General features: G+C 34.6%; 1 protein-coding gene across 1 annotated transcript in view; it reads right to left on the bottom strand.

Annotated features, from left to right (window-relative positions):
• The window catches only part of LOC126879592 (inositol polyphosphate 5-phosphatase OCRL), a 185,474-nt gene that overhangs the window by 9,141 nt on the left and 159,751 nt on the right, over positions 1–16,582 (bottom strand). The window contains exons 14-15 of the mRNA XM_050642760.1: positions 7,841–8,012; positions 295–422 (exon numbers count right to left, since the gene is read on the bottom strand). Of these exons, the coding sequence (XP_050498717.1) occupies positions 295–422; positions 7,841–8,012 (300 nt within the window). The remainder of the gene's footprint in view (positions 1–294; positions 423–7,840; positions 8,013–16,582) is intronic.

Below are 16,582 nucleotides of genomic sequence, written 5' to 3'. Positions count from 1 at the left end.
TTAGGACATTTCCTAGAATTCCTAATTAATATTAAAAATAAATAATAAATGTAACTGTAGAAAATTGGTCGGAAATTTGGAAATAAATCAGTTAGCGATTAATTAACTGGCGATGAATCGGCCAGCGATGAATCGGCCGGCGATGAATCGGCCGGCGATGAATCGGCCGGCGATGAATCGGCCGGCGATGAATCGGCTGGCGATGAACTGGCGGCGATGAAACGTCCTAGACCGCTTAACATCAATTCCACCTATTTTTATACTTTAAACTCATAATAAATATATTTTTTTTACCTGACGACAATTTTGGTAATTACTAGCTGCAGCGATGCAAGTGTCATGTAGTTCAAAGGGTATCACAGGATCCTTTGTGTATGATAAAAACAGCAATAGAGTTTCAGCAGCAGCCTGAACAGTGCCAGCTATATGGAAATAGTTAAGAAAAAATATTTTCACTAGGAACATTAGCATAGTATACATACATATATTTATGCAAATATTAAAGTCTTTAAGTTAGTCATTCACTAATGTCTAAAATAAAATTTTTAACTTAAGCCAAAAATAAAAATGCAATTAATAAAAAAGTTTTCTTAAACTTAATATATTTTATTTCCAATTATATCGTCTCTAAATAATCATCATTATCAATTCAAATTGACTGGCGTTACAACTCTTCGTGAGTCTTTGCGACGTTTACTATTACTCGGTTTCTAAAAAAAATTACAAAATTGGATTTTTTTTCCCAATACCGCCACTTGAATTCAACAATTTATACATCATAGCTAAATATTCTGTTAACATATTATTGACGGATTTATTTTTAGACTTTACTAGACTTTCTGGACAAAATGACTCAAAGAAAAAGTTTTAAGTCTTCGTGGGTATATTCTTCTTCTTTCAGTACCCTGTCCGATTATCGAACGTTGGCGATGATATTGGCAATAATAACTTTGTTTACGGCAGCTGTAAACAAAGTAGCGGTGGTCCTCTTGATCTCCCGGAGATTTCGAAGCCAGGATGTTCTTATTCGGCCTGGACCTCTTCTTCCGGCGATCTTGCACTGTATTATGAAGTGTAGAAGGTTATACCAATCTGGACGTCTCATTACATGGCCGAAATATTGTCACTTTCGAATTTTTATTATTTTTGTTATTTCTGTGCTCTTATTCATTCGATATAAAATTATTTCATGTCTTATTTGATCAACCCAACTTATCCGTAATATTCATCGATAGATCCACATCTCAAAGTCCTCCAATTGTTTTCATTAGTAAGGGTCCAGCTTTCCAAGCCATACAGCAATGTGGAGAAAATGTAACATCGTATTAATTTAATTTTAAGGTTTAACGTGATATCTCTATTAATGAGAATTTTCTTTAGTTGTTACACGAACCGGGAGGTAAGGGATCGGACTTAACAACAATACATCAATCGATCAAAAGTCAACCTCACCTGCACGAGTGGTAGTCTAAAATTACCTGATGCCTCCTGCTACATAACAGACGAGGCTCTGGCGACCGAGTATGAGCGGGATAACCATACAACAGTTACAGGGAGTCAAGGAAATGTGATCCCTACAACTCACCAACCCGCCTGGCCAGCGTGGTGTTTTATGGCTATTTTCCCCAAACTAGCAATGTCGAACTTACAACAAAGCGGAAATGGACCCCAGGTGGGTAGGAGAAATCCGGAGTCCCACATCGGGAAACCGATCAGCCTCATGGATTCTGGGGGAGGCAAAAGCTCGACAAGAACGAATCAGAGAAAACGGAAAAAGAAGGAATGCAACAGAATACATATAGCCACATATAATATCAGATCCATGGCCCAAGATGAAAAGTTGTACGAACTCGAAGAGGAATTAACTAAAATCAAATGGGACATTGTAGGATTGTCAGAGGTCAAAAGAAGAGAAGAAATGTGTATAGACCTAGAATCAGGAAATCGCCTCTATTACAAAGGAAAGGAGGACGAAACATATGGAGGAATAGGATTTCTGATCAAAGAGAAAATTAAACAAAACGTAATCGAGTATAAGAGCATATCAGATAGAGTAGGATATATCATACTAGAAATTAACAGGAAGACAAGAATGAAACTAATACAAGTATATGATCCAACAACAACACATGATGAGGAAGAAATTGATAACTTTTATGATGACATCACCACAGCAATGGAAAACAAAAATATAAAAACAACAATCGTTATGGGAGATTTTAACGCAAAAATCGGAAAGAAAATGGAAGACTCAGAAAACAAAATAGGAAACTACGGACTTGGATCAAGGAATATTAGGGGCGAAAGACTACTAGAATATTTGGAACAACAAAACCTTCATGCAATAAATACATACTTTAATAAGAAGCCAAACCGAAAATGGACATGGGTCTCCCCAAATGGGGTGACAAAAAATGAAATAGACTACTTCCTCTGCCAAAATAAACAAATCTTCTAAGACGTAACTGCACTTAATAAATTCTCAACTGGCAGCGACCACCGCATACTACGAGCCAAAATAGAAATAAGCAAACTAGCGACGCAGAAATCTAGAAGAAAACCAACGGCTATTGACCATAGCAGAATAAGACAAAACGCACAAGAATATAGACAGACTTTAAGGGAAAACTATAATCAACAAGCAGCAAAGGAAGAGTTTGAAATTAATAAGATCAATGAATGAAGAAATAAAAGAAAAACTCTTGGAAGCGGGAATGAAAACTGCCAAAAAACTAACAACAAAAGAAAATAGATTAAGTAGCGGGACAGTTAAATTAATGGAAAGTAGACGAAAACTAATAAGCGAAAACAAAAGAAACAGTAGAATACGTAGAACTAAACAAACTTATTAGAAGAAAAACCAGAGAGGATCTAAGAAAACACACTGAAAATGAAATCGAGAAAGTAATTGAGAGAAATAAGGGCCTAAAATGCTTACGACCAAATTTAGGGAAACCGCTACTCATTTCAATAAAGGATGAAACAGGACGGGAAGAGAGGAGAAAAGATAAGATATCAGAAGAAGTAGAAAGGTTTTATAAAGAACTATACACCTCAAAGAAAGACGCAAACTTCAACACTCAGGAATATATCAAGAAAACAATCACGAATGTAAACTCAGAAACACTACCAAAAATAGAAAATTATGAAATAGAAGCAGCACTATCACAATTAAAGAACAACAAAGCACCAGGACCAGATGGAATCCTTGCTGAAATGTTGAAAGAAGGGAAGGAAGACATCTTACAAACATTAAGAAATCTGTTTAATCAGTGTCTACGTTTACATAAAGGAGAAATACCCGACGAATGGAACGAAAGTCTTACAATCCTGCTATTTAAGAAAGGCGACAGAAAGGACATAAAAAATTACAGACCCATCTCACTGCTGTCGCAAACGTATAAACTATTCATGAGGATTATCAACAACAGACTAACACACAAATTGGACTCGTATCAACCCGTAGAGCAGGCAGGATTCCGAAAGGGATATAGCACCACTGACCATCTTCTAACAATTAGGACACTAATAGAAAAAGCTAACGAATACAATATAGATCTGCACTTAGCGTTCGTTGACTACGAAAAAGCATTTGACAGCGTGGAAATGTGGGCAATAGAAAAAGCTATAAACAACTGTCGAATAGATTCCAGATACAGAATGCTAATACATAATATATATAAGAAAGCAACAATGACAGTACAATTGGAAGAAACCACAAAACCCATACCAATTAACAGAGGAGTGCGACAGGGAGATGTTATTTCTCCTAAACTATTTACATTAGCACTGGAAGATGTTTTCAAAACAATGGAATGGACAAACATGGGAATAAACATAAATGGAAAGAAACTAAACCACCTAAGATATGCAGATGATGTAGTAGTCATAGCATCAAGTTTTGAAGAACTACAAACCATGCTAACCGAACTAGCAAATGAATCCGAACAAATAGGTCTAAAAATGAATTTTGCCAAAACAAAAACAATGACAAACACACAAGACAATAGAAACGTAATACTAAACGACACCACAATAGAAGCGGTTAATGATTATATATATTTGGGACAGATTATAAAAATAAATAAGGAAAACCAAACAGCGGAGGTAAAAAGAAGGGTCAGATTAGCCTGGGCAGGATTTGGAAAATTAAAATGGGTCCTAAAGAATAAAAAAATACAACAATACTTAAAAACAAGAGTGTTTGACCAGTGCATACTCCCAATTCTCACATACGCATGCCAAACATGGACCTTGACCAAGGCAAACATGGATAAAATAATAAAGACACAAAGAGCCATGGAGAGAGCAATGTTAGGAGTAAAATTGACAGACAAAAAGCAAAACAACTGGGTCAGAAATAGAACAAAAGTCAAAGACGCAGGTCAACATATAACCAGGCTAAAATGGAGCTTCGCAGGTCATAACGCTAGACAAACGGACAATAGGTGGAATAGCACGATACAACAATGGAGACCATGGACAGGAAAGAGAGCAAGAGGACGACCCCAGATGAGATGGGGAGACGACATTAAAAAGATAGGAGGAACGCACTGGAAACAGAAAGCACTAAACAGAAGCGAATGGAGGAAACTGGGGGAAGCCTATGTTCAGAATTGGACGAATTAAAGGGCAAAAGAAGAAGTTACACGAACCACACAGCACAAGTGAAGAAGATGAAGAAAGAACTGGCGAACAAGAAGTTGAATTTATACCAAACATTACAATGGATGAACTAACTGACGCGATTAGCAAGATAAAAAATGGAAAGGCACCAGGTCATGATCAAATTACGGCGGAAATGATCAAAAACAATGGTGATATGGGACTACAAAAGTTATTAGAACTATTTCAAATGATTTGGAGAGACGAACAAATACCTACAGACTGGGAGATTGGTCTGATTGTACCTATACATAAAAAGGGTGACAACAAGAATTGCAATAACTATAGAGGAATAACTCTGTTAAGTACAGTGATGAAAGTTTATGAGCTAATAGTAGAGAGTAGACTGAGAAAAATAATAGAACCAACTTTAGAAGAATCGCAAAGTGGTTTTAGACCTGGTAGATGTACACAAGATCACATTTTTACGTTAAACGATATAATAAATAAAAGATTATCTAGGAAGAAAAAAAACGTACCTCAGTTTCCTTGATATGGAAAAAGCATTCGACAAAGTACCTAGATCAAAAGTATGGAAAAGTCTGAAGAACAGAAACATACCACAGAAGCTTATACAGGTAACTAAATCAATATACAGAGACACTAGAAACCGTGTGATAAGTAAAAATATGATATCTGACCAGTTCAGAACAACTGAAGGTGTAAGACAATGGGGAAGCTTGAGCCCGTTACTATTTATTACTTTTATGGACGAAATAATAAAAGAATCAAAAACAACAGTCAGACCATTACACATAGGGTATAGAAATCTGAAAAGCACAGAGATAGCAGATTGTACATTTGCCGACGATGTAGTAATTTTAGCAGCGACTGAAGACGAGCTACAAAGAAGCGTAAAAACATGGAACACAGTTTTAAAAAAGTATGGTATGACTATGAACAAAGAGAAATCGAAGGTAATGGTAATAGCTAAAGACAGAGAGGATGTACATGTCCAGGTAGATGATACAGAGATTAGACAGGTACAATCATTCGAGTACTTGGGAGTAACCATTGAAGAAACAGGTAGACAGGGAGCTGAGATCAACAAAAGAATTGATAAAGTGAATAGACTGTACCACGCAATAGGAAAAACAATTATTAACAAGAAAGAAGTATCGAAACATACGAAAATCAAGGTATTTAAGGCTATATACAGACCAGTACTTACATACGGATGTGAATCCTGGGTACTAAATAGACAACAGAAAAGTAAGATACAGGCAGCAGAAATCTACGCAGAGTTCAAGGAGTCACTAGAAGGGTTAGGGTAAGGAATAACTACATAAGAGAAGAACTGAAAATCGAGACAATGATGGAGTATGTTGAAAAAAGACAATTAAGTTGGTGGGGGCATCTAAAACGACTACAGAAAGAAGTACCAGTTAAAAAGATATGGGAAACGAAGGTGCAGGGAAAAAGAAGTAGAGGAAGACCGAGAGAGACATGGAACGAAGTGATGGCAACGATTCATGACAAAAAAGGAATAGCATGGAACGAAGCAAAGGCGATGGCACAGGACAGGAAACAATGGAAGAGATTTGTGCACTGTTAACAGAGCACACGTTAATACCTACACCCGAGAGGGTAGAAGGTTTAAAGATTATATATATTCTTTAGTTGTTCATAGAAGGCGGCTCCTGGCTGTTTCAAAGCGTATTCTTATTTCTCTATTTATATCCCAGTTATCGTTAACGTTGGCGCCCAAATTTTGGACTCTTTTCTAATGTTATACCATACGCTCTGGTGTTCATTGGTCGTAACTCCGTTTTGCTGGCTACCAGTTTAAGTTTTGTCTTAGAAGTATTAAATTTTAGCCCATATTCATCACATTCTTCGGTCACCCTGTTTATAAGTCGTTGTAAGTCTTCTTCATTGGAGGCAATCAGTACCGTGTTGTCCGCGTATCTGAGACTGTTGAAATTAATTCCGTTGATTTTAATGCCCGCATCTTCATCTAAGGCCTCTTTGAAGATAAATTCGGAGTATACATTAAAAAGTAGAGGCGATAAAATACATCCTTGCCACACTCTGCGTCGTATTTCCACTACTTTCGTCATGTTCTGACCAGTTCGTGTGTTTGCGCATTCATGCCAATACAAATTTTGGATCATACGGAGGTCTTGGTCATCAATTCCCACCTGTTGCAAGACACCTATCAGTTTGTCATGGGTGTCTCGGTCAAATACCTTTTCGAAATTGATAAAACACATGTATACCTATCGGTTGTTCTATATCCCTACATCTTTGAACCATGACCTGCAAATTGAATAATGCTTCTCTGATTCCAATGTTGCTTCTCAAAACCAAGATGTTTCGCTTAGTTGTTCTACTATTTTGTTGTAAATTCTCGAGTGCAGTATTCATAAGAAAATTTTCAGTATAGTAGGTTTAGTAGGAAATTTTTTTGTTTTTTTGCCAATTTTGCGAAAATTGGCAAAATTACATACTAAAATCACTAGCCAGTTGTGTCTGAGTTTAGCGAACCGACTATATATGACTCATCAGACTGATAGTGATATAATCGCTACACTGTTTGGCGCTTATTTTTTTCGGTTTGACCGTAATCAGTCTGTTGGTATATGCCCTGTTTCGTATATTTTATTGAAGAGGCTTAGAAGAGAGTGATTACTCTTATCGTCCAGTAGTTTTGATTATTTCGCTGGGAATTTCATCTGAACCGGTTGTTTTCCTATTTGATAGCTTTACAGCTCTTTCCATTTCATCGAATGTTATGTTTGGCCCAGTTGATAAATTTTCGATTTGAATTTTTGTTCTATCGTCATCAAACAGTTCCTCAATATATTGTCTCCATCTCTCCAGTCTGTCTTGTTCATTAACTATAATATTTCCTTGTTTATCAAGTAAACTACATGCAGTTGACCTGTATGATCCAGTTATTTCTTGCACCTTTTTGTACATATTAACCGTGTCATTCTTTTTCTGCAGTTCTTCTATATCAAGACATTTGTTGCTGTATCATTTTCCATTCGTGAGTACATAGTTCTACTAACTAACTCTGGTGTAGCAACCAATTCCTTAACTACACTTATGTCCATAAATATTCTAGTGTCATTGTTATATTCGTCTTTTTTAAATCCAATTCAAAGTATTGTCGGTTGTTAAATCGCAATAGATGATTTAAAATTAAAATTATGTATATTTAAAAGGATACGGAATGGATCTAAGGAACCAAAATCTAACCAATCTCTTATTCTAATAATTTCTTCGTGCAGAGCGCTAGATTCGAACAATTCTTTAGTCTTCATTCCATGTCGATAAATATAGTCTATTAGCAACCATAATTCTCGCGGAACTGAATATAATACTCCAGATTCTCCATTTTCCTAAAAAAAAAATAATTTAAAAGAGATTAAAATGACGACATAAAAGACAGCGTAGTTGTAGATACGCATTATATACATTTATGTAATTACACACACACATATAAAGATATACATTAAACCGATATCAAAGACTAGGTAAATTAATTTGATTAATTAATTGTACATAAGTTATAAATAATAATAAAGTGTACATTGATAATGGCAATTCACCGAAACCATTCACAGCAATAAAGTGTTTTAGTAATCTAGACTTTAAACGTCTAGTGTTTATGCTTTCTTCTAGTTTATTTTTAATTTAATGCCTTTTCTTATGACGTGGAAACGTGGTATTTTTATATCGATATATCCACATGTCCTCATACGATAAGGGCAGTCGCCAAGAAGCAATCGCGAAGAAAGGTTCGCAAAGCATTCGTCTTCAAACACCACGGCCAAGTCATATGGGTGAAACAATCCCTCTATGCGTGCATCTTATCTCTTCAAAGTGGTTCGTGTCGTGTTTATCAAACTTTAGACAGTTCAAAGTGTAACGGACTTATCCTATATTTTACTGTTTAATTTAGTGTTTTAGAGTCAATAAATTCATATCTTTCACACGTTTGTATCACTTGCAACCAGCAACTTATCGAAAGTTTTTATGGCGTTACAAAATCATCTAGTCTATTATAACCTATGGTTGACTGAATTTTTTTTCGCTTTCTGACGTTCTTTAATATTTTGTCGATTATTATTATAAAGTAGTGGACCTAAGCTTTCTAAATTCAGGCTTTTTGAAGTTATACTTCTTTACGGGCGTAATGACGGTGAAATTTTATATGGGAAAACCTAGCGACCGGGCGCATGCGCATTATAACTTTGTTCTGATTGGATGTTCAAATGACATGACAAAAATTATCCAATATGGCAGCTGTGGCACAGCTGTGGGACTGTGTTTGGTTATAATGTATGCTTGTTGCGTTTTAAAATTTGTAGGAAGAGAAACAACAAACAAAAAGTTAGTTAATGGTTATACTGCCTTTTTAAATAGTTTTCATATTATATTTTTGGACTTATTTACATAGAAGAGATGATTGTTGCATGCCAATGTGAAAGCTCATCAAACTGTGCCTAGTATGAGTGCCGCAGATCTCGCTTATTCAAAGCTAAAGAATCTTTCACTGGTAAGTGTTTTATAAATAGTTGATCAAATTTTGTTATGATATTTGAACATAGCCACTTTGCACGACGCAAGTGATTGCGAAATTTATTAGTCGTTATACGGGCTCCGATACCTACCTTGAACCTACCAAAATACATAAGTAGTATGTAATACTTTTTTTTACATAATTTGATTACTATCAAAATTTCTATCAATATTCACCTAATATATTGTCTTCTTACCCTATGTTTTGTTGTATTTTTTCAATTCTAAATCATTTCAATTCAAAATCAAAATAATTTGATTTACATAAGTTAAAAATGTCAAAAGGTTAATCTGTTTAGTTAGACGATCTTCGCACATAATGACAAGCTGTGTCTGTGGTGCAGTTTTAATGCGGGTGAATCCCAATACAACGCAAATACCAGCCGCGTGGTAAGTTGGTTCGAATCCCAATAGAACTTTTATTTTTTTTTATACATTTTATGATTTTAAGTATATTTATTATATAATTTTATTTTCAGAAAATACGTATTTAGTTAAAAAATTTTCCGACAATTAATGTTCAGAAATCATTTGTGGCATTTTAATGTGTTTGTGTGTGTTTTATTTTTTTATTATTTTAATTTTTGGCACTGTTTTAATAAAAATGTTTGAGAAGTATTAAGTATAAATTAATTTAATATTTAAATAAAATATAAATAAAAAGTATATTAATTTCGTTTATAATCATATAATCATATAATAGAAGTATAACTTCTTACGTGCGTACAAAGTACACACACATTCTTTTTACCATTATGTTGAACTTCTGCTATTAGTCTGTTATATAAGTTCTTTACAATATCTTGTAGTACTCTTTACTTCTCTGGTACTTTATTACTTTTAAGTTTATTAAGCATGTATACATCGTTCTTTCTCTCTAATGTATCGAGAGCCGCTTTTAAGTTTATGAAATTTAGATAATATATCTCTTCTCCGGTTGTAGCGTTTCATTTTTCTAGAAATAACTGGCCCAAAAGTTTGATGGTGCTGTACAACTATATGCGTATATTATTTCGTAGAGAGTCTTTATTGTCTCTGACTACGTCGTACTTTCAGTTCCCCCTATAATTGATAGGCGAGCGGCAGGCACCCCCAAAATGACCAGGTACTGACCAAGGAGAGGTGAATGGCCAATTTTAGTCATGCTGTATGTTTTTGATGGTGCTGAAAACGAAAATGAGGTTTATTTTGAATTTGACGAGGGGGACCATTGTCAATATCGCAATTTTACCCTAAAAATAAAAAAAAAATGAAATCACGTTTTTTTTGCGTTTACCTCGCTACAACTCTGTTCGATTTTAATATTCTTTCTGAAATTTTTACAGTATATAGTTTTAACATTGCTGAATACAACGGTACCTGTTTCAAGCTTTCAGTCTTATTCTAATAAAGGTTATGAACTTTTTAAAATAAAAGGTGCAGATTTCTGCATTGCAAAGTTTAGTCGCAAAAGTTGAGTGACGAAATTTGAAATTTAGCTTTTTAATCACGTTTATGTTAAAACATAGAGTACAAAGAGGTTTTCTGGAAAGTTTTAAATGAAAATGTTTTATGAAAAAAAAAATAGTGCTACTTTTAATATGGACATTAGAAATCCACAAAATAAAGCTTATTTTTCGAGATACTGACCATAGGTGATGAATGGCTAATTTTCGTCTTACATGTGTTTTCCTAATCTATTGGCTGATAACTTTGTAAGTGTCACTGTCTCCATTCGATAGATCATAAATGGTGGAATATAACTGTTGAATGCCCTTTTGTTTATATTTATTGGTATCTATTCGTTTTTCAACACATCACTGAGTCTTACTATTGCTGCCCAAGTCATTCGGATTCTTCTAGATCTCTTCCGTTTGATTCTGTAGCCCAGTTTGATCGTAGCCTTGTTAGGTATATATCGTCGGCTTACTGCCAAAACCCACTAACTCCATTTTTAAAATTTTGAGAGATCTACTTTTTAAACTTTAATTTGAAATTGAAGATCGACTGAATTTAAAAAAATTATTTAAAAACTGAAAAATATTTTTGTCATATTTTTCAGTTCTTAAATAATTTTTTTAAATTCAGTCGATCTTCAATTTCAAATTAAAGTTTAAAAAGTAGATCTCTCAAAATTTAAAAAATGGAGTTAGTGGGTTTTGGCAGTAAGCCGACGATATATACTCATCGACACTTCCGATAAAGCTTCCATAAAAGTCCATTGTGATACTTTGATTTGTTTTAGTTACTTTTGTTTTAGTTAAATTCATTTTTAAACCGATTTTCTCAGATTCTTCTTTAAGCTCCTTTAGCATGTAGATTAGTTCTTCTGTATTGTTGCTTATTAGTACTATGTCATCAGCAAATCTTAGATGACTTAAAAATCTGCCATCAATTTTGATTCCGCGTTGTTTCCAATTTAATTTTTTGAACACATCTAATGCAAGAGTAAACTTTTGGAGACATAGTGTCTCCCTGTCATAACTCCTCTATCTGTTCTTATTTTGCTTGTTGTTAGACCTTCTGTTACTTTTATTTGCATAGTTGCATTGTCGTATAAGTATTTTAGGAGTATTCTACATCTGGCATCAATCCTTGCGTTATTTATTCCTTCTAATACGGCCCAGAGTTCTATGGAATTGAATGACTTATTGTAATCCGCAAATGCCAAATGAAGAGGTTTAATGTATTCGTTACACTTTTCGATAAGTGTCCTTATTGTTTGTATGTGTGCTATTAGTCGGAGAGATAGAAGCGGATTTTGCTCGTGATAAGTAATATGGACAAACAGGGATATGTTGAATTAGTCGTGTACATGACTTTCCCACACGGGCGGAAACCAGAGCGGGGGACGAGGGTAGTTATACGGGGTCAAAGTCGCGGTTTTTATTATTTGTTTTGTGACGATCATGGCGTGAACGGAACGGTTTTTTGGCGGAACGCTGCGTGGGGGACAAAGGGGTGGAGGCAGGGGTGAATATAAAAATTATAAGGAGTTTTTTGTGATATTTGTGACGAGATAGTGCACCAAAATTTGGGAATAAGCAGACCATGACATAACTAAGTAAAACCTCCAGGGGCCGAAACCAGAACGGGGGACGAGTGTAGTTATAAGAGAAAGTCACGGTTTTGCAAGGTCATGACGTAACTAAGTGCTGCCTGCCCCTACCTCTTTGTCCCCTACGCAGCGTTCCGCTCCTAGATATTTTGCTTAGTTGCGTCATGATCTACTTATTCCCAAATTTTGGTGCACTATCTCGATCATGAGCGTCACAAAAAAAATAATAAAAACCGAGATTTTGACTCCTTATAACTACCCTCGTACCCTGCTTTGGTTTCCGCCCTTGTGGGAAAGTGATGTACACGACTGATTCAACATATCCCGCAAAGTTTGTCCATATTACTTATCACGAGCAAAATCCGCTTCCAGCTCTTGGACTATATGGTACTATATCCTTTGCGGAATCGCGTTTTTGAAGATATTCTTCTTTAGCGGCGAATCGATTGAGGGTAAAATTGTACATCAACCACGCGCCTGCGCACACTGACAGTATGTAGTTCTGACAGTATGTAGTTCATTGCTAATCTTTCAATATAGGTATGTATATGTATGTATCTGTAACCGTGCAAATAAGTCATTAAAAGAATATATTAGTGGTTTTAGGAAATGTATTATTTATTATAATTCTTGTGTTTTTGGATTTGTGTTTCCCTGTAGTAAAATAATAAAATATGTAGGCATAACATTTTTACAGTTTGTCGCCGTGTTGTGTCTGTATTATATCCGAAACTTACGTGTCAATTCAAGTGGATCGATGGCGTAGTTGGCAGAGCGGTGGGACAGAGAACGGAAGCACACGGAAGGTCGCGGGTTCTAATCCTGGACGATTCATACTTTTTTTTATTTTTCGTTATTTTAATAAAAAATTTTTGAAAGTGGTAGATAAGAAAGTTAGTTTAATTTTTAAATAAAATACAAATAACCTGTTAAGTATATTTACTTCGTTTAAATTACCTATATAATAGAAGAATATCTTCTTACGTGCGTACAAAGTACACACACATTTTTTTTCAACAGGCTGGTAACTATCGAATTTATTTGACAGTATGTTGGTAATTATTTTGGTAAGCAGTTTGTACGGATGTGGTAACAGGCTTATTGGTCTGTAATTTTCGAGTTTGTGTTTGTCTTCTTTCTTGTGTAGTAAAAGTGTAACGGTCCCAATGCATATGTTTTTATTGTCGTATAAATATATCAGGTCCGATCCTGTAGTGACGAATAAATTAAACGCATGTGTTATACCGCGAAATTCTTTTTTATATCCCACGGTCTGTATATATATGATATATTTTTCGCTTGCCCGTTCAAGTATCAATTTAGAGAATTTGTTTATCTTCGGCGAATTATCAAAAGAATTTAATGTTTTTTTGAGACTGAATTCTGTTTACTACAGCCAGAATGTTTATACAAATATATTCCATAGTAGCGATAAGATTCTCAAGTGTCCTTGAGTTAAGATTAGTCGATAGAGCTGAGCTAACATTTTGGTGAGAACCGAAAAAAAAAACTGCTTACGGATATTGAGTATTTTCTTATTGGTTTACAACTTTTAGTGGGATGTTCTTAGGAACATACCCTGGCTATTTTATTGACAGAAGAAATTTTTCGTTTCTTTTACTTGGATAACTATCTGGTGATTGCCAGAATGGGAGGTAATTTCTGTGTTTGAGACCAGGAATGTTGTCTTGAATTAGGATAAGAACGAGGAGTCAAAATCTAGATACGACAGTGTAGAGTGCGGACCGATTTGGTCTAGTCCGCGAGACAGTTTTGGTGTATTGTCTGTAAGACAAGTTGAGTTACCAGATGGAGTGAACTCCAATCTATTTTATCTGTTTTCTTAGTAAGAAAACAAATGTTGGTTACAGCGAATACCAAGATAGTATGTTTTGTGTCTAGTTCCGTGTATTAGAAGGAACAGTTTAGCTATGTTGTTCTTAAGAAGAAATTAATACAAGTTCGCGGAACGAGTTTCTCCAACTTTATAATAAGATTTTTTTTAAAAACTTTTTTTTTTAAACAATTTTACTATGTTCAAATGAACAGTGTTTACTTCGATCCAATGTGGAATGTTCCAATAAAAATCAATATTAGCAGTTACCTTTGTGTAAAAATAAAACAAAAACTTTGGAATTTTATTCTCATATAAAATTTTGTGAAATAGTACTCTAGTTCAAACAAATGTAAAGTGTTAAGTGAAAAGTGTTGGGCAACAACAATTCCAGCTGAGCTATACCAGATCCACGTGTTAGCTCTAATCATCAATGCAATCCCAGGTAACCAGGTACTCATAACAAACTGTTTATTCTTTCTTTTGAACAATCATACTCGCGAAGGACTTAATTTTACTGATTCATTTCAATTCATTTTTACTTTCTTATTTTTTTTTAGAAATAAATGACTACTATGTTATAAATTTTATTAGTATTTTTTCTTTTGCACACTACATCTCTTATCCTTATTGCTGGAAAGGAGTACAGACAATTTACGACCGCAATGGTAAGTACCAACCTACATCAGATGGAACGACATTGCAAGTAACTTTCTTTAATTTTAAATAAGCATATTGCAGTATTTTTATTTTTTTTTTATTTATTAATGGCGCCCAATATCTTTTAATAATAAATGTAATTTTAAAAACCCACCCCTTTAATCCCTGAAGACCGTAGCTTACCGGGGCATCCCAAAAAGTAGCATCAAGAACATCATGCCTATGACCTACATAAATTTTGCACCTGTTTAGGAAACTACACTGTTTAAATATATTTTTTTTATTTAATTTAACGTGTTTAGGCTGGCTACAAAAGTACCTGCGCATTTTGCGCCCCGAGTTTGGAGTAGCACCCCCAAAGAAGCACTTGTTCATTAAGATTTTAACAACCTCCAAAGAAGTTTGATCTCCAGTTGTAATCATCTCTTTTGTTATTCCGTCGTTTCCAGGAGTTTTTCCAGTTTCATGTGTTTTAAGGCATTTATAGTTTCTTCGTTAGTAATTTTTGGTAGTGTTTCAGATCCTACATTTAGTATTCTTCGTTCCATATCGTGGGTTTCGGGTTTTACTACACTGGACGAGTATAATTCTGAAAAGTAATCGATAACAATGTTTATTATCTGGTTTTTGTGGCTTGTCATGATTCCATTTTTACCTTTTATATGGCGTATTCGTTGTTGGCTTTTGCTATTTAGAGTTTTTCACACTTTCATATTCTTGTTTTTCTCTATATTTTCGATTTTTTCAGTACTGTTGTCCCTGATGTCTTGTCTTATTCTTGTTCATACTGCCTTATTAAGTTCCTTATATTCTAGTGAATCTCGATCCATACAGCTTCTGTACCTAACCATCTGTTGTGTTTCTGTCTTTAATTTATTATTTTTCGGTTTCGGCATCGTATGGGTATTTTTTTGATAGTGATTATACTCGTTCTTATCGTTTCTTACAAATCATTTTTCTATCAATTGTTCTATTGACTTTATGTTAGACTCAAGATGTCTCTGGTAATTGGTACTGTTTTGCATAAGTTCTTTAGTAGTTCTTTTTCTGGTTTTTAGGGTTTTTTTCTGCAAAATGAGTTTGTGTCTAATTTTTTACTAATTCCTATTTTTGCTCTTATTAATATATGGTCACTTTCCAGACTAAATCTATTGAGTAGCTATACATCTTTTACTATGTTTCTGGTTGATTAATATGTAATCGACTTCGTTTTTGGTGTTCCCGTCTGGGATTACCCAGGTCCACCTTCTATTATCTGGTTTACTAAAAAATGTATTCATTCAAAATGTATTTATTTTTGTACTTTCCTACAATGCAGTATTATTTGTTCTGTTGTTGGTCAAAGTTATCTATCAATTTGTTATTCGTATTCATACCCACCCCAATGATGCTCCCGAGATTGCGCAACGAGTATTGTTCTTGTGTTCGATCGGCTTATTACCACCTAAAGTCACTCTTTGTCCATCTTCTTCTTTTAAACCGCTATACCGTTTCCAGTTTCTTTTCTATATTTTTAATAATGTGTATATGTATTGTCAATATTTTTGACATTGGCCACCCTTTTTATGATGGGTGTAAACCGGATATTTTCCACTTCACTGGAATTTGTCTAGTTTGCCAATCCTGGATATATATAATTCCACCAGCCATTCGTTTCCATCTTTTTCCAGATATTTTATTGTATCACTTTCAATTTTATCAGTACCGCAGGCATTTCCTGTTTTAATTCTTTTTAGCGCATCTTTTACTTTTTCGCCCTTTCGTTTTCCGCCAGTAATTGTGTTTGTTAAGTCCGTTTTCATAAAATTTATCTGCGTGATAATATAATCTGTCAACATTTTTACTTTACCTTTATT

This window comes from Diabrotica virgifera, chromosome 2 (assembly GCF_917563875.1).
Source record: "Diabrotica virgifera virgifera chromosome 2, PGI_DIABVI_V3a".
Lineage (NCBI taxonomy): Eukaryota > Metazoa > Arthropoda > Insecta > Coleoptera > Chrysomelidae > Diabrotica > Diabrotica virgifera.
Note: the sequence above shows the minus strand (reverse complement) of the source record. Positions and strands in the feature narration are given on the sequence as shown.